The 25430-nt window shown below is 51.9% G+C and overlaps 1 protein-coding gene across 1 annotated transcript in view; it reads right to left on the bottom strand.

Annotated features, from left to right (window-relative positions):
* Positions 1-25049, bottom strand: part of LOC122710277 — an 87835-nt gene extending 62786 nt beyond the window's left edge. The window contains exons 1-3 of the mRNA XM_043927986.1: positions 24766-25049; positions 22253-22415; positions 18778-18874 (exon numbers count right to left, since the gene is read on the bottom strand). Coding sequence (XP_043783921.1) covers positions 18778-18874; positions 22253-22415; positions 24766-25049 — 544 coding nt within the window. The remainder of the gene's footprint in view (positions 1-18777; positions 18875-22252; positions 22416-24765) is intronic.
* Positions 25050-25430: the final 381 nt, after the last annotated feature.

Consider the following 25430-nt stretch of genomic DNA (forward strand, 5'->3'; position numbering starts at 1 on the left):
ATTTGTGACCAAATTAAATATGTAATTTTACATAACAAGAGGCATCTGCGTGTGTGTGTTTTCCCCATCCTCTGGTTCTCTGGAGCAGCTCTGAGTGAAGGGCACAGCGGTGTGTTCTTGTGTGACCCGCTCCTTCCCGCTCCCCTTTATGCCTCAGGCTCATCCTGCATGGGTGTGTCTCCTGCTCTGACTCAAGACTTCCAGGTGCCAGAGTCCTGGGGGCCTGGAACTCAGCCCCTCCTCCGGCCACCTCCTCCCTGCTCTTCCCCTGGGTGAGGGGCCCCAGCCTGGCCGGGTCCTGCACGGCCTCCCTCCTGTGGTGTCCCTGAGTCCTGTCTGGGCCTGCTGGGCTCCCTGGACGTGCAGACCGGCTCTGAGAGCTGTTGGGAAGGGCTGGTGGCGCCCGGCTTGCTGGGGTTCTTCTGTGGCCCCTCACTTGTGAGCCTCCTGCCACTAAGGGGCCACCTTCCCCTTCTGTCCCTGCTGTCCTTTCTGCATCCTCATCACAGTGGGTCTGGTGGCTCAGCCCTGCAACCTCATGGAGACCCAACTCCCTTCCCCTGGACCTTAGGGTAGGATCCCCCACCCACCTAGATTTCCTGGGGGAGCCCTGTGGTCCCACCCCTGTCCCCTTCCCTGGAGCAAAGGTGCTAGTGCAGATCTGCACACCCCCTTGACTGCCCCCACTCCTGCCTGGGAGCAACTCCATATTACATCAGGAGTGGGAAGAAAAATATTTTAATCACAAATCAGGAGGAAGAGGTGAATTTATAATTACTTTAAATACTTGAAAAGCAGTGTTGCCTGGCAAGTCCCAGTCCATGGGGTCACAAGGAGTCGAACATGACTGACAACTAACATTTCACATATGGGATGCGTCTGAGCAGTTCTGCAGGATAGGTAAGAGCACGTATTAGTGGAAATCACCCGAAAACTTAGTGTTTTAAAACTACAGCCTTATTCTTGTTCACTCAGTCACGTCTGACTCTTTGTGATCCCATGGACTGCAGCATGCCAGACTTCCCTCTCCTTCACCATCTCGCAGAGTTTGCTCTAACTCCTGTCCACTGAGTTGGTGATGCCATCCAACCATCTCACCCTGTCAACCACTTCTTTTCATGCCTTCAATCTTTCCCAGCATCAGTCTTTTCAAGTGAGTTGGCTCTTCCCATCAGGTGGCCAAAGTATTGGAGCTTCAGCCTCAGTCCTTCCAATGAATATTCAGGGTTGATATCTTTCAAGATTGACTGGCTTGATCTCCTTGCTGTCCAAGGGACTCTCAAGAGTCTTCTCCAACACCACGGTAAACAGCATCAGTTCTTCGGTGCTCAGCCTTCTTTATGGTCCTACTTTCACATCCGTACATGACTACTGGAAATACTATAGTGTTGACCAGACGGATCTTTGTCAGCAAGGTGATGTCTCTGCTTTCTAATATGGCATCTAGGTTTGTCACAGCCTTTATTACATCACCATTTCTAATGGTTCAGTGTAGTTTGGTTCTCTGATACTGAGTCTCACCAGACTGGGGCTGTGAGGAATGGAAAAGATACCTGTGCTTCCAAGCTTACACAAGAGGTAGGGGCTGGATTCAGTTCTTGGGGGCAGATGGCAGGAGGCTGTCCTTTGTCCCTGTGATGTGGCCATCTCCATTTATTGTTTATTGTGATGTGGGCCTCTCCATTTATTATTAGTCACTCTGTTTAATATTAGTCACTCAGTCATGTCAGACTCTTTGTAACCCCATGGACTGTAGCCTACCAGGCTCCTATGTCCATGGAATTCTTCAGGCAAGAATACTGGAGTGGGTTGCTATTTCCGTCTCCAGATCTTCCCAACCTAGGGATCACACCCAAGTCTCCTGCACTGGCGGACGGATCCTTCACGGCTGAGCCACCAGGGAAGCCCAGTCCTCTCCACGTGTGTATGTACATGCTAAGTCGCTTCAGCTGTGTCCGACCCTTTGCGACCCTATGCCAGGCCACCCCGCCCAAGGAATTCTCCAGGCAAGAATACTGGTGTGGGTTGCCATGCCTTCCTCCAGGGGATCTTTCCGATTGAGGAACTGAACTGGCATCTCTTAGGTCTCTAGCAATGGCAAGCAGGTTCTTTACCCCCAGTGCCACCAGGGAAGCCCGGGCCTCTCCATAGGGCTGCACAAAACATAGCAGCTTGTTTCATCAGAGCAAGTGAGTGACTGGGCGCGGGGGGGGGTGGGGGGTGGGGGGCAAGTCACCATCCTTTGACCCTGATCTTGAGACATCCCACTGCTTCTGTTGATCCATTTCTTGGTATTTTCTCTGAAACGTTGACAGGTCTGAGATCCTACTTGCGAGTTAACAAGTTACCACAGTTATTTATGTGAGTCTTTATGAGTGTGCATGTATACCTGGGTAGCATGTATATACCAGTATACAAGTGTATATGTATGTATACAAACGTACATGCTAGAGAACTGTACACATACCATCCCGTTGTGAGATCTCTGGATCAAGGATCAGACTGTTTCGTTGCTGAGTAAACTTCGCCCTGGTTCCCCATGGGGGGAGAGGGTAGAGGCACATGTACCTGTGTGTGCAGTGGGGTTTATGCATAAATTCCAGGTTATGAAACTCAGAACTTAAATAGATGGCTGACACATCTACCCCTGCTCTCCTCCTCAGTAAGAAAGATCCTGTATTTTCTTCTGGAATAGAAACAAAGTCTCTTTTGGAGGAAAGAAGCCTAGAATGTGACTACATGGCCCTGATGGGCAGGGGACAACCTCTAGTCCCTACAGGGCAGTAGCCAACCTCTCCCTTCTAAGGCGTGTCAATCATTTGTGCTTGTTGCATGCTAAGTCGCTTCAGTCATGTCTAACTCTTTGCAACCTTATGGACCATAACCCACCAGGCTTCTCTATTCATGGGATTCGCCAGGCAAGAATAGTGGAGTGGATTGCCGTGCTCTCTTCCAGAGGATCTTCTTGACCCAGAGATTGAACAGGCATCTCTTAGATCTCCTGCATTGACAGGCAGGGTTCTTTACCACTAGCACCACCTGGGAAGTCCTGTTAACCATTCAAACAGCCTTTAAGCAAAGTTGCCCACAATCTTTGCTGAAAAAACTTAAAACTTTAAGCAAATCTGAAAAATGTCATGTCCATTTGATTAATTGAAAATAATAGGATTAAAGTCCGGAAATTTGCCCCCAGTAGTCAAGATAAGCAGGGTGCACGCAGCCTCTCTGCCTGGATGTTAAACATTCCCTCTATGGAATTTCATTACATACATAAACTTTTAAAGGTTTTTTGACATCTCCCAGTAGTTTGCGTTGGACAAATAGAAAATACAAAACTCAGGTTTTGGAGCAGATTTCCACAAAACCATGAAGTGACTTTTCACTCATCCGTTTCCTGGGTCCTGACTCATCTTTCCCTGTTTTTTTTGACTCCTCAGACTCGGGTTTTACTCTTGTCTCAGCACTTGACTACTCTTCCTCCGGTTTGTCTTTTCTGTCCCCTTGGGCACACCTCATGCTCTCCCTGCTGAATCACAGCAAAAGGTCTCTGGATTTGACAGCTGTCTCTGTCCTCCATCATGCTACGATCCCATAGGAGTCTGGAATCTTCCTGATTCAAACCACTTCCCAGGATTTCCACCTTTCCCTTCCTGCAGTGTCCAGACAATGTCTTATTAAGCACTTGGCTTTTGCTCCATTCTCTGAGTTGCTGACACCATTTCCACACTAATGAAAATTTTAGTCTACCCATTAGCCTTGTTAAATAATCATGGATTATAGAGACATTTGGGCTTCTCCAGTGGCTCAGATGGTGAGGAATCTGCCTCCAATGCAGGAGACCTGGGTTCAGTCCCTGGGTTGGGAAGATCCCGTGGAGAAGGGAATGGCAACCCATTCCAATGTTCTTGTCTGGAGAATCCCATGGACAGAGCAGCCTGGCAAGCTACAGTTCATGGGTTGCAAAGAGTCGGACACAACTGAGTGACGAACACACATATAGACATTTATGTGACAAAATGTTTTTGTAGTATTATTCAAATGTCAAAAACTTCAAAATAATTTAAATGCTCCCAACGGGATTCTGGTTAAGCTACTGGTGTTAGACCCACACAGTATGTTAGGGAGTTATCAAAAGTAACATTGTACCAAAATAATTAAAAGAAAAAATGTAATAAAAAGAAAAGTGTTTAAAAATGTTAAGAGGAAAAGACAAGATTAACAGTATTTACCTGTGGTGGTTTTAAGGCAGGTGCACACATTCTTTGATCTTTTTCTTTCAAGATATATAGCTGAACATGGGGTGCAATTAGTGACTCATCTGTAATCATTAGGACAAGGCAGAGGTGGCTATACATGACCAGTCGCTAGAACTGGGATCTCTCTTCTGGATCAAAGGGCCAGCAACAAGCCATCACAGCACAGTTCCTCAGCACAGTGCAGTAACCATCTTTTAGGGCACGCAACCATGTCAAAGGCGTCCACGTCCACGTAGGGCATTTGGCCCAGAGTCAAAAGCTAGTTCCCATAGCATCACTCTGAAGGCCCACAGGTCACTGGCACTGGAGAACTCATTATTAACCAGACTTTCAAGGGCCGTCCACCGAACCCACCTGTTTTCACTGTCCCCCAGGCAATGATAGTCCATGGGGAACAAGTCTCTGGAGACAGCATTGTCTGTGATCTTAACTTGAAGTGTGTCCTCAGTGATACAGTTCCTAGCAGCCACATCTTGGTGGATGACGTCCCTTCTGGACAGATAGCTCATTCCCTAGGCAATCTGAACAGTCATGTGAACCAAGTATTGTTGAGAAATCGCCTGTGGAGTATGGGCCTCTACTAATTGGCAGTGCCGTAAAAACAACCTAAGATTCCCCCAATTCATGTAAGGCAATATCCCCATGGGCTTTTCTCCTTCCACATACACCCCGGTGATAGGAAGATTTCTGTGATGAAGACCTTGTAGCTTACAACTCTCAGTGAGCATCACTGTCACCTGAATTTCAGAGGCCTGATCTTTCAGTGTTTTTACAAATACTTGCTTTTCTTTATTTGGATCTTTTTCTTTCTTTCCTTTGGCCACAGACTTTATTGTTTGAATATTTGCAACTATTATTCTACACACTTTTAATTTCTTCCAAAACTCTATGCTCCATATTGCTAGGTCACTTCACTCTCCATTTTATTCTACATTTCCCTCAAGCAGTGTTTCCCCAAATCACAATCTGCCTGATTGTGGATTGTTGTTGTTCAGTTGCTAAGTTGTGTCTGACTCTTTGTGATGTCATGGACTGTAGGCCACCAGGCTCCTCTGTCCATGAGATTTCCCAGGCAAGATACTGGAGTGGGTTGCCATTCCTTCTCCATATTGGGATCTTTGCCACCTACTAAAATCCCATGGAAAATATGCTCAAAAGTACCTTATTGAAGTTCACCTTTTAGAGTTCTCCTCTCCCTGGATATTGCAATATCCTTCACCTTAGCGTTGGCCTCCAAAAGAGTGACACTTCTCAGGTCATTCTTCTGTCTTCTTTGAAGACAGAACCCTGCTTGAGTGAAAATAAAAACAAAAAACCAAACTCTATTGCTATGTCAGATACGATATCATTAACATGGTTCAGAAGTGATGATGCAAAACAATTTGTTAAACAAAAGAATGTTTATTATGCAATCTGAGACAAGATGCACTCAGGAGTGAGTCTGGAATCAGAAGCAGCTTTGTATTTGTTGGACTGTGATCCTCAGCCACTTTTGCCAGAACACGCAGAATGGATGGGTCTGGTGCCCTGTGTGCTGGGCTGCAGGCCCAATTTCTTAACACAGGACAGGTTACCTGGGCCAACCAGCCCTGTGCCCAGTGGGCAAAGCTGTCACTCTCCCGGCCTCACGGGGCTAGCGGGAGGGACTCACTGAAGACAAAGTGCCACGGGTTACGCTTCAGAGGGGTGTGATGCAGGAGAAGGGTGCCCATTTTATTGACTGCAGCCCCATCCACTTCTTCTTCCATCTTCCTGGCTTCCTCCAATTCTCCTGGATTTAACACCAATTAACCTCAACTTTGGCCCCTTACCTAAATTTCTCAAGAATTTGATCTGGTTATAAATAGAAGGAGGAAAAAATAAATAAATAACAAAACCTTTTTCTGTGCTCTAAGACTCTGCATAACTATCCTGCTTTTAAAAAACAGAGTATAGCACCAGAACACTACATCTTATTCCCTTTCATTTCCTTTTATAATAGTTGAAAATAACATGAGGTGCTCTGGCCGAAAGTCAAGCTTGCTCTAGACCCATGACTACCCAATAAAGCCACAATTACACAAAGGCTCTGCAGAGCTCCACCTTCTCACCCCACAGCACAAACCCCAGTTCCAAGCTAGAGACCTGGGCCAGGATGCATTTCTGCCAGCCTACTCAAGATGGATGCTTATGTAACTCTTACCTTCTTCTAAGCAAAAGCAGGAAATCTGGAAATTAGTTTTCTAAAATAAAGCAAGGCACGTTCAGGAGATGGTTAAAATGGCAATAATTTCAAATTAATTATTTTTTTAGATCATTTGAGGTGCTGGGGAAGACTCATGAGAGTCCCTTTGGACAACAAGGATTTTGGCCAACTGATGGGAAGAACTGATTCATTGGAAAAAACCCTGATGCTGGGAAAGATTGAGGGCAGGAGAAGAAGGGAGTGACAGAGGATGAGATGGTTGGATGGCATCACCGACTCAGTGGAGCAGACTCTGGGCGATAGTGAAGGACAGGGAAGCCTGGCATGCTGTGGTGCATGGGGTCACAGAGTCGGACACAACTGAGTGACTGAATAACAACAAATGAGGATTAAAGTCATATACATTGGATGCTCAGTGTATGGGACCATTGAATAAATTCACTGTTACTGCTGAATCACTGTGATTACTGTAAATGTAGAAACTGCCTGGAATTCCCCTTTCAAAAAAAATTTTTTTTTTTTTTTTTAGGACTTCAATGTTGGGCCTGTGGTTAAGCGTCCACCTGCCAATGCAGGGCACACAGGTTCCATCCTTGGTCCAGGGATATCCCACATGCCATGGGGCAACTAGGCCAGTGTGCCACAGCTACTGAAGCCCACACGCCCTGCAGCCCACGCTCCAAAACAAGAGAATCCACATCAGTGAGAAGCCCGTGCATTGTATCTAGAGAAAGCCTGAGCATAGCAATAAGATCCAGCACAGCCAAAAATAAATAAGCGAAATTAAAAAAAAAAGATTGGTACCTGTCTAAAAAAATTAGCATTGTTCAAGGTAATGCTTGCTTACAAGCATTTGGTTTGTTGGGAGAAACCACTTGCTCTGGTCTCAGCAGTGCTGTGTCCACAGCGTGTGTCCCTTTAGTCGTGTTTGTGCTTTTCTTCATGGCTCATTAAATGGTGTTTTTCCCCCATAGCAGTAAGTTTGAATTATTGTATCACTATGCAGTTACAAGCATAATGTAGATGGATCATACACTACATAACCTGTGCAATTTATAAATGAGATTATGCTTACATAAAGAAATGATCCTCTAAGTGTAGAATTAATGGGCTTTTGACACAATCTCCTTTCTGTGTTGGTGCTTGTATTTAAGACTGTAAATCTCATCAGCTTTTGCATGCTTAATGTCTCTACTAGACTCTTACAAAGTATCTTCTATGGTTCATAAAATGTGAAGACTTCACTTGCAATTATGCTAGCTTTCATTCTTACACATTTTTATAGGGTACCTGCTTTAATGAATTTATTTTCAGAAGTTTTAAATCAAATTCTAGGTAAGGATTTTACATTAATGTCCAATAGGTGGTTAGATTTGTTCAGTGTTAAAATAGGTATTATGGTAACTTCCTCATCAGTTAAATTACTATTTCAAAGTATAACATGCTTTTTATTAAGAGAAATAGGTTATAGAGAAGTTTGGCTGAGAACAGACAGCTGTGGAGGCCCTTTGTTGTACAGGATGCTCTGCTTTAATAAATCACGATGTTGTATCAGACTCGTATCTTCCTGAGTCATAATTTATAGTGTTTCTCTAGTAAATCTTGAATAGCTTATTTAACTTCTGTGGTCAAAAAAAAAAAAATGTTTTGTTTCCAGCTACTGTTCTCTAAGTCTTAATCTCACTTATAGGTTTGCCATCATTTTTGCTTTCCTGTATTTGCCTATACTGATTCTTGAATTTTTAGCTTCAAAGTCAAAATCAACCTGGTTTCTCCCCATTTCTTTGCATGCATCTATCAGCCTAGTGATTTAAGGAAGCATCGTCGAAAGGTAAACTATTTAGTAATTTAGCACGGCTTTGTTTCTCTGTGAAGTGTTAAAGAGTGCTTATCGAGTCACGTGAATGAACACTGTGTGGTTATGTACTGGTGAATAATTGATGTTTTAATGGCAGTTTTGAAACTCACCCACCACTTAAAATATGCTGATGGTTCTGTTGGAAAAAGGTCATTTGTTGAGACAATTGTAACAGTTTCCCTTTCTGCCACTTGTTTGCTTTCTAATCATCTCATGCTTATGTATAATAGACATAGTAGTATTTATTATTTTGAAAATTTTATTTTTGTGGCCATGCTGCACAGCTTATGGGATCGTAGTTCCCCAACCAGGGATCAGACCGGTGTCCCGGCAGTGAAAGTGCCAAGTCCTAACGTCTGGACCACCATGGAATTTCCGCTTAGTGTTTTCTTAAAAGCAATGACTGAATCAGAGCCATAGGTATTAGATTTGGGGGAAGCCCTCTAAGGACGGGGGTAGCAGTGTGCAGGAGACTCTGCCCGCCAGGCACCGTGTCGAGTGCTTTCCGAGCCTGTCATCTAATCCTGCAGACACCCAGGTGAGGTCCAGGCTGCAGTTATCCCCATTCAGCAGACGTGGACATTGAGGCTTAGAGAGGCCGGGCCCCGTGCCCAGGCTCACAAACCCAGCAGTGCGGTGCGGACTCGTCTGATCAGAGCCTGGACACTTAACCGTGGGGCCGTCCAGCCCGCTTTCCTCCAGAGGCTCTCGTGTCCCTCACAGCGTCCCTGATGGAGGGAGCGGCAGGAGGGAGCTCGCTTCCTCTCCCCTTTGGTCCCTCGGATGAGCCCCTGTTGTTGGAGTCCAGTGCCCCGAGGGCTGGCCGTCCTTGTCCCTCTCCCGCTCCCAGCCCAGTGACCGACCACTCCTGGGACCTTCCCGCAGGTCTCGGGCAGCCGCGCTCCAGTTGAGGCAGCTCAGTGCCCCGGAGCCCTTCTGCTGGGCACAGCGGAGCTGCTCCGTCAGCCTGGGGCTGGTGGCCTGGGTGTGCCGCTCACCGGCTTTCTGGCCTGCTCTGCCCTCCTGTTAAGTGAGGACACGGTCCTGCCCATCCTAGTCACCTGGGCACCAGGGGGGCGGGCTTCCTTCCTGGGGGAGGGCAGGCTTCCCTCCTGGGGGAGGGCGGCCAGGCTGGGGGCCCAGAGCCCTTCCTCAGGAGGAGGCCCGGGGAAGGGGCCGGCTGCGGTCCCTGGCTTTGAGGCAGATGCATGTTTCTACAGACTTCCCCTGGCTTAACCAAAACCCAAATGTGTAAGTGAGACCTGTCTGGACCCTGAAGGGGTTAATTTGTTCCCCACACTGTTGCCACCACTGTCTTTCCTGTCCTCACACCCGGGACCAGCGGAAAAGCTGGGACTCCAGGAGAGATCATCTTTTTTTTCCTTTTAATTAGTTTATTTTTTAATGGAAGGATAATTGCTTTACAAAATTTTGTTCTTTTCTGTCAAACCTCAACATGAATTAGCCATAGGTATACATATATCCCTTCCCTTTTGAACCTCCCTCCCATTTCCCTCCCCATCCCACCGCTCTAGGTTGCTACAAGATCATCTCTGAGTGAAGACCTAGGGGTGCTTTATGTAGACCACAGTGAGCAAATTACACTGGAACTGCGTGTAAGCACTTCACTGTGTAGCCCCACTCGTGTGTTACAGAGAAGTAAGAGCCAGACACATGGTGTTCGCATGCCGGGTTAGGTACCTCCCTGTGTTTCACTTGGTGTCACGGGTTCCAGTAACCTGCATCATCACTACAAAGGATTTTGGGTGGTGGTACAAGCTGTTTCCTTTTCTCCTTCAAACAGAAAGGTCTGGAAGGCTTGCTGAGAGGTTCCTTACCCTTGCTAGTGGTACTTCTGAGCAGCATCTGGCGATGAGCACAGTCCTTTCATCAGGGCAGTTGGTGCCATGCAGGGTTCATGGGGCTGGCGTTGCTCTGCTGTCCTGCCCGGCGGGGCCATCTGGTTGCCGCATTCCAGGGAGGGCGGAGCCCCGCTGCAGGGAGGTTCCCGTCCGGGGTCTCTGCACTCAGTCAGGTGCTCTCACTGCCCCACGCCCCGCTTCTCTACAAGACAGTCCTTTAAGATGGCATTAAGCTAGTACAAGGCCTTTTTTTGTACTTGGCGGATAGCATAGCTAATAGATTTTCAAATATGTTTGTGGTTATAATGTAAGGCCTGTATGATTGCCTTTTTTGACACAGTCTCTTGTTAGCCAATTTTACACTTAGCTCATTCCCTCAGATGCCACCTCTATGGGAAGAGGTGCAAACTGCCAAGTCCACCATCAAGTGTGAAACCTCGAGCCCTGCCTCGCCTGAGTCTCTTCGGCTGGAGCAGCTGCACACGGGGGCGCTGTGCGCGGCCAGCCCCGAGGACGTCAGGGACGCCCGCAAGTAAGTGGCCTGCGCGCCTCGTCAGTTTCAGGAGCCCTGCGCCTCTTGTCTTGAAAGAGTTGGAAGGATGATTTTAAAGGAATTACACTGGATGCGGTGCCTGTGTTTAGTGGTGAACTTCAGATGCTGGGGGAAAAGAGCTCACGGACCTCAGTGATTTTAGAAAGTGTCTATCTCTGCGGATTGACTCCTGTGGGAGCTTTCTTCCAGCTCTTGCTAGAGGTCTCCCCGTCTGGGGCGCGTTCCTGATGGTGATGGCCCCGTGCCTCTCAGGTTCGCTCTTGAGGGTCCCTCCCTTTTCCTCAAGGGTCTCCTCTCAGGAGACTCTGTTCCCTCCTGTGGCTGACACTGTCCTCATTCGACCACCACCTGCTGAACTCCCGGCCTGAGCCAGGAAGCCCCCGACGGAGGGCACGAGTGGTCTCCTGACCAGCAGCCCTGCACGGTGACTGTCGCTCTCCTGCCACGGCCGGGGACGGTCACCCTGTGGAAGGCAGGGGGAGCTGCCCAGAGCTGGGGAGCTCGACTTCTCTGGGAGCCTCATCACCTGACAAGCGGTGACCCTGAGGGAGGGTCGGAGCGCCCTCTGCACCGGCTGGCCTGGAGTCAAGCCCTCCTCGGGGGCAGCTCCAGTCGGAGACTCTCAGCTTCCTGGGGCGGATGTCTGTGGCTGGGAGCCCCCATTGCTCGTGTGCAGTGTGGTTGGTGAAGCAGACGCCACTGTCTGCTCGAGGTGGAGGCACGGGTGTTGCTGGTGGCCGGTTCTATCAGTCGGTCTTGGGGAGGGGTGTGTGTTTGCATGAGGGCGCTGGTTAAAGGGCGTTTTCTCTCCCCAAAGCTCGACGGACTCTCAGGACGGCCCCGGGGGCAACCCCAGCATCAACAGCAGCCAGGACTCCATGGACAAAGCCCCAAAGAAGAAGGGCATCAGGTGCTCCATCGGCCACTTGTTTGGCAAGAAGGAAAGGGGCCGGCCTGGACACCCCGGCAAGGAGGCCTTAGGACCAGGTGGGTGCTTCCCCGTTCAGAGGAGGAGGGCCTGCAGGCATGTCCCTTCTGTGTCTCCCCCGCTGCCCCATGAGGCTCCTGTCACTCACGCTTGGGGTCCTCCTGGGAGCAGGAGCGGAGGAGGCGTCTGTCTTCTCGGTGGGTCCGAGATGATCAGATGAGTTAATGAGTGGGTAGGTGGGTGGATGGATGGATAGATTAGTGAGTGGATGGATCGATGAACCGATGGCTGGCTCGATGGGTGGATGGAATTTGTGAGTGGATGGATGGATGGATTAGTGAGTGGATGGATGGATGAACAAATGGCTGGCTGGATAGGTGGATGAACGGAGGATGGAATGAAGAAAGCATATGTTTATACTCCAGTGCTAGAAACATATTCTGTGAAGTTGATTGAGTAGGAGCTGGGCAATGATTGTTTCCCCCAGAACACTGACAAGTGTTTGGAAATGGCCCAAGTGCTCATCAGTGAGGGGTGAGGTACAATCTATGGACACCCGGCAAGGAACAGCCCTCCTCCTCCTTCCTGCCACCTTCCCCGTCCCCAGGAGCTCTCAGGGGTTCTGCCCATGCCCCCCATGCCACACCACAGCGACACACGTCTTCCTGGGGTCTCCTCATCACACAGTGTTATCATCAGGCCCCATCTCGCTCGCTTGGCTTCATCTCCTTGAGGACAGGATATATTCCTGCCTCTTCAGCCAGAAATTTGTTGAGTGTCTTGTTTGTGCTCGGTGTGGGAATTACAGGGGTATGTAAACCAGATGTGGTCTGGACCACAGTTAAGTGACAAGAGAGAAAAAGGAGCAGGTTATTAAATGCCATCCCTCTTATTAATAAATACAACGCTGAGATGGTGGTGCATTGATTATATACCAGATGCTGGATGTGCCCGTTCCCAAGCAGGTGCTGCCACCTCCCGATTTACAGAGGAAGACACAGTGATGGTCACGCGGTCAGAGAGTGGTGAGGGCAGCTTCACACCCACGCAGTGGGACCATGCACTTTGCCGAGCCCCAGCCACCTCTCTGGTGGATGCAACAGGAATGAGATGGTTCTATGGCATCACTGATTGAATGGACATGAGTTTGAGCAAACTCCAGGTGATAGTGAAGGACAGGAAAGCCTGGAGTGCTGCAGTCCACACAGTGGCAAAGAGTCGGACACAACTGAGTGACTGACCTAAAGCCTGAGTGTGTGCTAACCTGCTTCAGTCGTGTCTCACTCTGCGACCCCGGGGAATGTAGCCCACTAGCTCCTCTGTCCATGGGATTCTCCAGGCAAGAATACTGGAGTGGGTTGTCATGCCCTCCTCCAGGCCATCTTCTCGATCCAGGGACCGAACCCACATCTCTCATTATCTCTTGCGTTAGCAGGCAGGATCTTTACCGCTAGAGCCACCTGGAAAGCCACAGTGAACACTGACAACTAGAAAATGCAGAAAATAAGGGCTGCTCCTAATTTAAACTGGAAGAGCAGCAAGTACAGGTTGTAACGAGGAAAACACACGATGAGGGACAACAGTGCCGACAGAAACAAGCAGGGATGCGTTCACCCACATAAAGAAAACATCTGTGCCATTCGGAAGAGGAGCCTGTCAACCCTTGGAGGGACAGTTGGAACCAGAATGAAAACTGAGGCCATGGTCAGCAGTGCCCACGCACACAGCCCATGTGGCGTGGTGTCACTCACCGGGCTTCCTGCGTCACCAGAGCTGCTGACGGTAACATCTCTGAGTGTTAGGCCGGCAGCGTCCCGAGTGAGCTAAGGCATCGCTGCTGTCCTTCCAGTGCTGCTGCGGGGCCCTCTCTGGGCGGCCACCGTCATCCCCTGCCCCGCCGCCCGCTGGGGCCCGACTGTCCCCCTGGGATCCTTTCAGCCCTTGAGCTTGGGTGTTCCCAGCCCTCCACCACACCAGACTGGGACGGCAACTCAGGACTTGGGATTGAGATATAAAGGCGACTGTGAATCTGGAAGGACACAGTCCTGGGGCCCGTGAGAGAGCAGGAGAGCAGAGCCCCCACGGGGAGGAAGCAGAGTCGGGGAACGTGCCCACAGCCACGGCTGCCTCCTGCACAAGTGCCCCTTCGCCTCTCCTTGACCTGAAACAGACCCCAGCTGCTGCTGCTCCGCAGGTGCTTCCTGGAGATGCACCTCCTGCAAGAGCCATTGTCCTGCGGCTCTGGGGCTGCCTGAGTGTGCTCAGGAGCATTAGACAAGTGGAGCTGCCACGCCTCATACTGGAGGTGGGGGGCCTGATAGTGGGGAACAGCCTGAGGCCGGGGGAGGGTCGGAGGGTGGGGGAGGGCCTGATGATGGACTAGGGTCTCATGCTGGGGGAGGGTCTGATGCTGGACTAGGGCCTGATGCTGGACTAGGGCCTGATGCTGGTGGAGTGTCTGATGCTGGGGGAGGGTCTGATTCTGGACTAGGGCCTGATGCTGGACTAGGGCCTTATGCTGGGGGGAAACGACTGATGCTGGGGGGCAACCTCTGATCCTGCACTGAGGTCTGATGCTGGGTGAGGGCCTGACGCTGGAGTAGGGCCGGATGCTGGACGAGGGCCTGATGCTGGACTAGGGTGTGATGCTGGGGGAGGGCCTGATGCTGGTAAGATCTGATGCTAGGTGAGGAACTGACACTGGGGGAGGCTCTGATGCTGGAGGAGGGCCTGATGCTGTGGACTAGGGCCTGACTCTGAGGAAGGGTCTGATGCTGGGGGAGGGTCTGATGCTGGACTAGGGCCTGATGCTGGGGGCGCGTCTGACTCTGGAGGAGGGTGTCATGCTGGGGGAAGGTCTGATTATGGACTAGGGTCTGATGCTGGACTAGGGCCTGATGCTGCGGGAGGGTCTGATGCTGGGTATGGTCTGATGCTGGACTAAGGCCTGACACGGAGGGAGGGTCTCATGCTGGGTGAGGGTCTGATGCTGGGCTAGGGCCTGATGCTGGGTGAGGGCCTGACACTGGAGGAGGGCCTCCTGAGACCCTGTGGTGGCCGGGAGCCACCTGAGACCCTGTGGTGGCCGGGAAGCTGAAAATATTTACACCCCGAATGCTGAGCGGCCCCGTGCTGCTCCAGTCGCCCAGGCATGACCCTCAGAGTAAGGCAGCAGGCGCCCTCGGCAGAATGGAGAGTGGTCACGGACCTCTTTGTGGACACTGAGGATGCAGGACAGATGACTGACGCATGACCCAATGCCGGGCGAGGAGGCGGCTCGTCCAGCCTAGCTCCTCCCCAGGGAATCACCCCCACCTTGGCCCCCTCCTTCAATACAGTGAGGGGCCTGCCAGCGCACTACCAACTCCCCTCCTGCTTGTTTATCCGGAACTTCAGCAGCAGGGTTTAGGGTCCAACCCCCACAGGGTCACCACCACCTCTGACAACTCTGCAGGCAGCTGAGGGCATGCGTTCTTCCACAGCCGGGGAGCAAAGCAGAATTTCCTTTCCAGTCTGGAGCAGTTACTTTCTCTCCCTCCCAGGCTGGATTCGATGACCACAGCCAACAGCCGATCTGGAGCACTGCGGCCTCCAAAAACTTGTGGCAGAGACCACCCATCTGCAGCTTCAGGGGTCTCACCCAGAAAACATCAGCAAGGTAACACTGAGGCAGCAGCATGCCCAAAGGAACCGCCAGCGTGACTCTTCATCACCAAGAAGTCAGAACTGTTCCAAAAACATGGCCAGAGTGAAAGCTTAGCGATTCGCCCAACTTTCTGATCAAAACAGCTTTGTCCCCCAGATTGGCCTTGGTCTCACACTGACGAGACTCTATTTATGAGATAGTCAGCACCAGGCAGAGCACTGCGGGAAGCAGGGATGATGCTCTGGTCATGAGAGGCGCCCCTCTCTCAAGCAGGTGGTGGCTCACCAGTGTGACAAGCCCTATCATTCCGGGCTGAGCCTGACCGGAAACAAGGCAGATGGGGTGGAATTACAGAGGAATCTGACCCCAGCTTACACCTCAGCACAGAGTAAAGGCAGACATCTCAAGTTACCCAGCCTGGGAAACGCACACCCTCTTCACTGCAGATGCAGCACACCTGCTCCAGTCTATTGTCCCCTCTGCAGGGCGGACACAGCCCCCAGCTGATCCAGCCCCCTCTCTGAGTACCAGCAAAGGATGCTGCACTCTTAACAGCTTCAGTCCCACCTACTTAGACCTGCCTGTCCTCACCCTGGTGGGCCACGGTTTGACACCGGAGGACAGGGTCCTCTCTGAAGGTCACCAAGTGTGCGAAGGACAGCAGCACGCTAGGTGGCTGACTTTCCAGCCTCGACGTGAAACCAGGCGCTGAAACTCGGCTCTGGGCTGCAGATGGGAACCACTAAAGCTTCAGCCTGAACTACACGTGACGCCCGTGCCAGCAGTCTGGCTGGCTGGCTGTGGGCCTCTGTCCTGGTCACAGAGCTGGCCTCTGGTAGGACCTGATCTCCAGCTTTAGGCTTCCCAAAAGACCTCCCTCCCCAGCAACTCAGAATCTGAAGAGCTTCCAGAAACCACAGCCCTTCTCAGCTAAGGTCAATTGAGAGAGAGTTACTTCTGGCAAATCTTGCCCTCAACAAGTGGATTCCCAACTTTTCAATGGAAGGGGAGGGCTGAGAGACGACCCTGCTGACCCTGGCGAGGTCAAGCACGCCAGGACTGACACCACGTGGGTCGGCACTTACCTTGTCCATCCTGTCCTGCTCCACGCCAAACTTCCCTCCGTAGCCGTGCGAGGCTTTGGGTCCCATTTCCACCTCTTTCTCCCTGAGGGTCTGGTGTTCTTGAAACACATTCTCCCGCAATTTGTGGATATTTCGGAGTGAAGAGATGGAAGACGAACAAATCCGTCAGACAGACAGCCAAGACATGCCCCCCATCTCTGCTCTTTTTCACTTACGTCATTCTGAAAAGGAAAAGAAAGAACGAGGACACCCCACACCCTGGATTGTAAAACAGCCCCCCACCCACCCACCCAAAAACCTGGGAGTATCTACTTGAGGAGACGGGAAAGGTGGGCAGACTGGAGGCTCCTACCACAAAATCACGGTCGGTCCTCCCAGTTGTCGGCTCCCCCGTTGTCCGGGGTGATGGAAACAGTGTGGCCGCCCAAGGCTTTCCACATCTGGAAGAGCACCGCTGAGGGTCACAGACGCCAGGAGAGCCCTGCCCAGAGACCCACACAGATGCCCTGCCCGGGACCCCAAAACCCTGGACAACACAGGGAGGGCAGAGAGCTATGTGCTCAAGAGGTCCACTCATGGGACATCCCTGGGGGTCCAGCAGCTAAGACTCCTTGCTCCCAATGCTGGGGGCCCAGGTTCAATCCCAGGTCAGGGCAATACATTCCTACATGCCACAACCATTAAAAGAAAAAAGGTCACTCTTAATCCCTGTGCCTGAGTGACACCGGAAGGATCAAAAGAAACCTAACATGAGAGCAGTCACAGGGCACAAACACAGAAGAAATACTCCTAGCTACAACTCAAATGAGAACATTTTCTGCAAAATAAAAAAAGTCCCGAGTGCTACTTCACTCAATGGGAACCTCCCCGACTAAGTCTCCTGACAACAGTGTTGTCCAACACTGGGAATGCGCTGTCGCCAATGGTAAAGTCTGCTGCATTTTATCACAATTTTTTTTTTAAAGCACCATTTTGACTCAAAAATAATTACTGGAAACCCTACAATGATTTTCTTAACTTAGACTCTGACAAGTCAATAAATCATTCAAGGGCTGCTTTGCCATCTACTTGGGGAAACGCAGAACACAGAGAATGCCAACTTCTGTGCCGCCCTGCCTCCTCAGCAGAGCCCTGAAACTCTGGAATTTATCGGCTCAGACAACAATGACACAGCCTTGCAGCCGGACCACGCTGCTCTTTGCATAACTGCAAAGGCAAAATCTAGCCTTTCAGGACTTCAAAAGAAAGTGACCAGAAGAAAGGTTTCACTCTCCCCAGAAGTACTCATAAAACTGCACACAGGCCAGGAAGAAACTGAGGCTTGTATGCACGCAACCAGAAGCCCCCATCCTGGTGTCTGAGCTGAGGACACTGCCAGTCTCACTTGGTGGGGCCATATGCTCTGTGCTCTGTGTGGATCCAAAGAGGACGGGAGCCCTTCGCAGGCCTGAGACTCCCCCAGGCAGGTCGACCTGCGCCCCCAGCTCTGCTAGGTCACAAGTCCAAGGTGGTGGCGGGGATGGATCGAGGGGAACAGCTCTGATTCCCAGATTGGACTCCTGCCACGTCAGCTGGGTAGGGAAGCATGTGCCACCAGGTGGGCAGGATCAACGCAGTCCCCTGGACACTGTCCCATCGGGACCCTTGCTCCCCTCTGATTAGGTGAAGCAAGGCAGGAAGCGCCCAGACACAAACTGCTTTGGACACAATCTTCGGGAACCGACAGACCGGCTCAGCACCGGCAGGCATAACCAGCGTGCCTATTCACACATGGAGACACAGTTGCCTGAAAGCCAAATGCTCTGCCCTAAGCCTCTGCCTCCCCAAGTCAAGACTGCCCGTGGTACCACACTGGCCTGAGAAGGGGCTGCCCACCCACAGGACTCCGGTGGCCTAGTGGTCTCCTCAGCCAGTGAGGGGACAGTCGGTCATGCAGAAGGACAGGGTCTCCAGCGAGATGCACTCCCCACCCAAGGATAAGGTGAAAGCCGCGTCCTGGCCTGTGTCTTCTCCTTGCTGGCGGCACAGAAGTCCCAGGGTCCACTCTCCACCCGTCCCTCCAGAAGCCAGCCTCACTCGTGGGCTGCTGAGCACTGGCCGGTTCGCCCCCGCGTCATGGCCACAGGCTCCCCACTCCCCCATGGAACAGGAAGAAGGGGCCAGGTGGTTGCCCGGGGGGAGGTGCCCCGAGTCCTCCACTCCAGAGTCCTGTGGAATCCCCTCTGCTTTCTAGACCACAGGCAACACCAAAATTGACTTTATCTTTCAAACAGGAAAATTTCCTCCCAGAAAGTTATCGTCCCTATCTCTGCAAACCCAGTGAGAAACACCCGTTACGTTCCTTGTCAAAGGCGTTTCCCTGCCTGCCCAGTGGAGCATATGAGCACGCTCACAGTGCACAAACCTTTCTTCTCCAGGTGCAGATGTGAGACACTCACAAAACTCTGCTGAAAACTCAGTAATCCAATGAGGAATTCCCAGGCACTGGGGAGAGTTTCTGTCTGTAAAACGATTAAGACTAAAAAGCTCAGAAGGATATGTGCTGACAGGCACCCTGGGCAAATCTTTGTGGGTTGAGATCCTTTTAGAATACCTCTGAAATCCTCCCCAACATAACAAGCTTTTGTAAAGAAATTTGCATTTCCCTAACCAAAGACTTCAACTAACTTTCAGCCACAGTGAGAAACTACAGGAAATAAAGAAGTTTCATAAGATTTACAACTGTATGAAGTTTCTTCTTAATGCAAACAGAAATCATTGCTTCAATGGCTAGTGTACATATTTGTTTGCTAAAATGCTGAGAGCTTTCCATTTCTGGTTCATCCTAATTTATTCTGCGATACAATTCTTTTACTCTGGGTGTATGTGTATATGTGTGTATGTATGTGTGTGTGTGTATATATATATATATACATATATGTATATATATATATATATATATATATGGCTTCCCTGGTGGCTCAGACAGTAAAGAAGCTGCCTGCAATGCAGGAGACCCAGGTTCTATCCCTGGATGGGGAAGAGTCCCCAGAAAAATGAATGGCAACCCACTCCAGTATTTTTGCATGCAAAATTCCATGGATAGAGGAGCCTCGCGGGCTACAGTCCATGGGGTCACAGATTCGGACATGACTGACTGACTACCATTCTCACACTTTCATATAGATGTACGTATGAGAAGCACTCCCCAAAGGGATGGTGACATGACTGAGCTAGAACTCAGAGTAGTGACTGCTATCGGAATGTGAAGAATGGTGACTCGGGGAGCAAAAGAGAAGCAAGCTGCGTCTCTAATGAACAGGTACGGTTACTTCATAAGACCAACACTCCAATTCTCCGGGCCACCAGCTAAGCACCTCTTCCCTAAGACGACAGGATAGCCCTGACTAGACACTGCACTGCTGCTAGACATGACAGATGCCTAGAATCCCCTTGTTCCCCAGGACCAGACTCGTCACAGGCATACACCGTATGTGCTGACGTGTGGCCTGGCATGCATTAGCAACCAGACAGATGATGCTCTGCTGGCCTTCCTCAACTCTGCCTTTAGAAATCTTAACTTGTGTAGGTTGCTTAGTACATTCTGGGTACTGCAGTTATCATCCAGCATCTATGAAAATCTTGCAAGGGTAGCTAGTGATAGGCTCAAATCTATAATAATCTATTCCCTCTCAATATTTTTAATTAAAAACATCATGAAAACAACTCTTTGAAAAATTAAAGGCCTGTTTTGTTTTTGTTTTTTTTTAAATCCGAAGATAATGCCTCTAGAACCCTACCTCACACCACACACAAAAATTAACTGGAAAAAAATGGAGCAAAAAACCTAAGTGTCTGAAGTAAAACTATTATATTCTTAGAAAAAAAAAACATAAGCACAGATTTTCATCACCTTGAATTCGACAACAGACCTTAGATGCTTTGCCGTCACTAAAAGCACAAGTGAAAACAGAAAAAAACAAACTGGACAAAATTTTAAACTTTTGGCTTCAAAAGATACCCATCAAAATCAACACTATTTACAGAATGAGAAAATATTTTCAAATCATCTACCCAGAATATATAAAGAATTCTTACAAGTCAATAATAAAAGGGACAGTTAACCACATTTTGAAAAGGGGAAAGGATCTGAACAGACATTTTTCCAAAGACATATAAATGGATGATAAGCTTGTGAACAGACAGTATCACTAACCATCAAGGGGATGCAAATCAAAGCCGACTTTTGAGATACGACTGCACAAGTTTTAGGGTAGCTACCTTTCAGAAAACAGAAAACAAGTTTGGTGAGGGTGTGCAGAAATCAGAAGGCTCTTATGCTGGTGGTGGAAATGGAAAATCAAAGAATCTGGCAGTTCTTCAAAGGGTTAACACACAGAGGTACCACAGATCCCAGCAACTCCATTCCTAGGAATATAAAAAACTTGTTCACAGAGCATCACTCCCAACAGCCCAAAGTGAAAAGAACCCAATGTCCTTGTGAAGTGATGGACACGCAGCAGGTGGTCTATCTATTCAAAGGAATGTTACTAATATCTGACGATAAACGGAGTGAAGTACTGACATCCACTACAACAGGGACAAGGCTTTGCAAATCGTCCACGCTAAGTGAAGAAGCCGGACACAGAAGACCATACATTACACAGGCCCATTTCTATCAGTGGCCAGATCTGGTAAGTCTACAGCGAGACAAAGTAGATAGTGTTGCCTAGTGTTGGGGGGTGAGGGAATATGATAAGGTTTCTGAGGTGATGAAACCACCAACACCGAGTTAGCGGACCGTCCACGTGCCCACCCTCTCCAGTGTAGCAGAGGAAACAGGTCTCACACGGCCCACTCTCCACACTACCGTTACCCAGAGGACTCCCCTCCCACCCCTGCCTCCTGCACAGTCAAAGACAAGACCTCTGATGGACAAGGGCCCCAGGACGCAGCCCACTGCAACACAGGGCAGACCCCAGGGCTCCCAACGTTCTCTCTCAGCCAGGCGCTTGCCCAGCCCCTGCTGCACTGCACGGACCAAAGATCACAATCACCAAGGACTCCATGCAAGTGAACTTTTTTTTTACAGTCTGCTTCTCACAATGCTTCAAGGAAAAGGTCATGGGGGACACACTGCCAGTTACTGATGGGGGTATGGAGCAGAGCATCAAAGACAACCCCGCACACCCTTGCCATCTTGGGTCTGGGAACACTTTCCACCCCGAGAGGCGTGGGCCAGCCTCCGGCACCCGCTCCCTGACTCAGCCGCCATCAGGCTCTGCCCAGTGCAGGCTCCTCCACTTCCCTCAGGCCCGGCCCCTTCCCCTCAGCTCGCCCCCACTGCCCCCACCCCAGTCCCTTCCCCAGAGCCCCAGGCCCCCGTCCCTCAATCCCGGCCTGGCCTGCTTCCTCAAGCCCGGGCCCTTGCCTCAGCCCCCGGCCCGCCCATCCCCTTCTCTGACCTCCGCCCCCAGCCCGGGGAGGCCGCGCAAAACCGCCACCGCAAATGCCACGAAACCGCTCGCAGACGCCCAGGGTTGGTCTGGCCAGGCTCCACACTGCCCAGCCACCACTGCGCCCTCAGCTCCCAGGGGCCCCGCTCCACTTCCGCTTCCACGAATGGGGCGGGCCGCACTCGGGTCCAGGGAGCCTCACCTTGCATGAAACTCCTTTAGAACTGGGCTCTCCCGATCCCGTGGGTGAGGCTCAACGGTACAGCCTGGGGGTCAAATGGGACTGGACAAGGACGAGGACCAGGACAACAAAACACTAGTTCTGTGTCAACGAGGGAAGCCACCACCTTTCCAGATCTCACAGCGGGGCCTGCACCGAGGGCCCGGGGGATGCAGAATCACAAGTGATAACTCCGAACCCCCCACAGCAGGAATGGAGCCTACCTGGCAAGAACCTTCTCTCTGGTCCGGGCTCCAGTGCGGTGTACTGCTGCTATCTCCACCGCTGATCCACCAGGAGCAGCTCACACGTGCTCTAGAGCGTATGGTCACATGACCGGGACCTGGCCAATCGGTGTCTTCCACCACTCCACATGTTCCAGGGTGGCTATAGTCCAAAAAACAGAAAACAAGTTTGGTGAGGGTGTGCAGAAATCAGAAGGCTCTTAGGCTGGTGGTGGAAATGGAAAATCAAAGAATCGGGCAGTTCTTCAAAAGGTTAACACACAGAGGTGCCACAGATCCCAGCAACTCCATTCCTAGGTATAGAGAAAACTTGTTCACAGAGCATCACTCCCAACAGCCCAAAGTGAAAAGAACCCAATATCCTTGTGAAGTGATAGACACGCAGCAGGTGGTCTATCCAATCCATGGAATGTTACTAACATCTGACGACAAAAGGAGTGAAGTACTGACATCCACTACAACACGGACAACGCTTTACAAATCGTCCACGCTAAGTGAAGAAGCCGGACACACAAGACCATACATTCTACAGGCCCATTTCTACGATAAGGAACACGATAAGGTTTCTGAGGTGATGAAACCACCAACACCGAGTTAGCCGTCCACGTGCCCATCCTCTCCAGTGTAGCAGAGGAAACAGGTCTCACACGGCCCACTCTCCACACCACCGTGACCCAGAGGACTCCCCTCCCACCCCTGCCTCCTGCACAGTCAAAGACAGGACCTCTGATGGACAAGGGCCCCAGGACGCAGCCCACTACAACACAGGGCAGACCCCAGGGCTCCCAACGTTCTCTCTCAGCCAGGCGCTTGCCCAGCCCCTGCTGCACTGCACTGACCAAAGATCACAATCACCAAGGACTCCATGCAAGTGAACTTTTTGACAGTCTGCTTCTCATAATGCTTCAAGGAAAAGGTCATGGGGGACACACTGCCAATTACTGAGGGGGGTATGGAGCAGAGCATCAAAGACAACCCCGCACACCCTTGCCATCTCGGGTCTGGGAACACTTTCCACCCGGAGAGGCGCGGGCCAGCCTCCGGCACCAGCTCCCCTACTCACCTGCTGTCAGGCTCTGCCCAGCGCCGGCCAGCGGGGCGGCGGGGCGAATTACGTGGTCGGCCCCGGCAGGTTAAGCCCCTACCGAGCTCGGGGGCCAGGTCGCTGAAGAGCCCAGCGGGGCGCGCTGGCCCGTGACACCTCAGAGCTCTGCCCAGTGGGAAGTGCGTTCCTCACACTCGCTCCTCTGGGCCAGACTCGAACAGATTCCAGGGGGAGGAAGCTGTGTCCCCCTTGACACAGACCCTCTCTAGGGGAACCAAGCTCCAATGAGAGTGATTCCCTTCCAGGTGAATCCCATCCCGCACCCTGAGGGGCTGTTCCCAACCAGAGCCGCTCCACTCTGCAGCCGCGTCGGTCGCTGCCTTTCCACTGACCTGGCTGCAACATCTCCCCGCCGGTGTGGGCCCCAGAGCTGGGAGGGAGCCGCCCGCCCGGCCTTCGTGAGACCCCGGCCCCTCCCCCTCGGCCGTCCGCCCCTTGACCTCCCAAGTCGTGACCCTCTCCTTCCGGGAGGGCTCCTCTCTTTCCCTAGACCCTCTAGGCGCTCCGCCCCCTCCCTCTAACCCTCCAGGTTCTGGACCCCCTCCCCAGGGCTCCCCGTTCTTCCCGGGACCCTCTGGGCCCTTGGCCCCCTTCCCCGAACACTTAGGGCCCGGCCTCTCCCCCACCCCTTCCTCCCGAACCCCAGCTCCTCCACCCCTCCTGGAGGGCCCCTCTCCTATCCTAGACGCCCTCCTCAACTCTCTGGCCCCTTCCTCTCAGGAGCCCGGGCATCCTCCCCTCAGACCCCGGACCCTCCGCCCCAGCCACCTAAGGACCGCGCACCCTGACCCCTCAGGCTCTGCCCCTTTCCGTTCCCCCAGCCCGCCCCCCTTTCTCCAACCTCATTCCCCTCCCCAGGACTTCCTTCAGGCTTGGTCCCGTCCCCTCAGTTCCCGGCCCATCCACGTCCCTCAGCCCCCCAGTCCCCTTCTCTCAGCCCCCGGCTCCTCCCCTTCCCTCAGCCCCCGGCTCCTTCCCTTCCCCTCAGCTCCTCGTTCCCCTACTCTTCTCTCAGCCCCCGGCCCCTTCGCTCAGCCCCCTGTTCCTCCACTTCCCTCAGTCCCTCGGTCCCCTTCCCTCAGGCCCGGCCCCTTCCCCTTAGCCCCCCGGTCCCTTCCCCAGAGCCCTGGTCCCCCGTCCCTCAATCCCGGCCCGCTCCCTCAAGCCCGGGCCCTTCCCTCAGCCCCCGGCCCGCCCAGCCCCTTCTCTGACCTCCGCCCCCAGCCCGGGGAAGCCTCGCCCCTGCTCCCCCCCCCGCGCGCTAAACCGCCAGCGGAAATGCGAAGAAACCGCCGCTTTCTTTCCATTTCGGGACCTGGGGGCGCCCAGGGACCGCAGCTGAGGAACAAGCCCGTCCCTCCACCCGGCGGAGGCCGAGGTCACTCACCGACACCCAGGGTCGATCTGGCCCTGCTCGACACTGCTCAGCCACCGCCGCGCCCGCCGCTCTGGAAGACGAGCTGTGGTTCTGCCGGAAGGGATGGGGCTGGGTGAGGTCAGGCTACAGCAGTGGGAGGGGCGTGAGGTCAGCCTGGGGCAGTTGGTGGCCTTCCTGCGCAGGTCAGGGCAGAGCCGCCGGCCTGAGAATGAGGGCGCTGCTGAGCCCAGGGGTTGGCAGCGCTGGTTCCTGCTGTGGTCCCGGAGCTCCACCTGAAACCGGAGGGAAGCCATCTGCCCATGAGTCCTCTGCTGCTTGTCTGTCAGCTTGTTTGAACCACGCTGGGTTTTCTGCCCCGCTGGCTAAGTGTTGACCCTGGAAATGCAACTGTGTGGGTTTTGGCTGATTCAGGGAAGAAATGCCAGATGACACTTGGAGACTCCAGTTTAATCTGAATTCAGATCATATCTCTTTTTTCTTTTTTTTTGCGTTTTTTCAATGAGTTTATTTATTTGTGGTTGTGCAGAGTCTTCATGCTGTGTGGGCTTTTCTCTAGCTGCGGCAAGCAGGGGCTGCTCTCCAGTTGGGGGGGCATAGGCTTCTCACTGCGGTGGCTCCTCTTGTTGCAGAGCACGGGTTCTGGTGCCCACAGACCTCAGTACTGTGGCTCCCAC

This window comes from Cervus elaphus, chromosome 16 (assembly GCF_910594005.1).
Source record: "Cervus elaphus chromosome 16, mCerEla1.1, whole genome shotgun sequence".
Taxonomy (NCBI): Eukaryota; Metazoa; Chordata; class Mammalia; order Artiodactyla; family Cervidae; genus Cervus; species Cervus elaphus.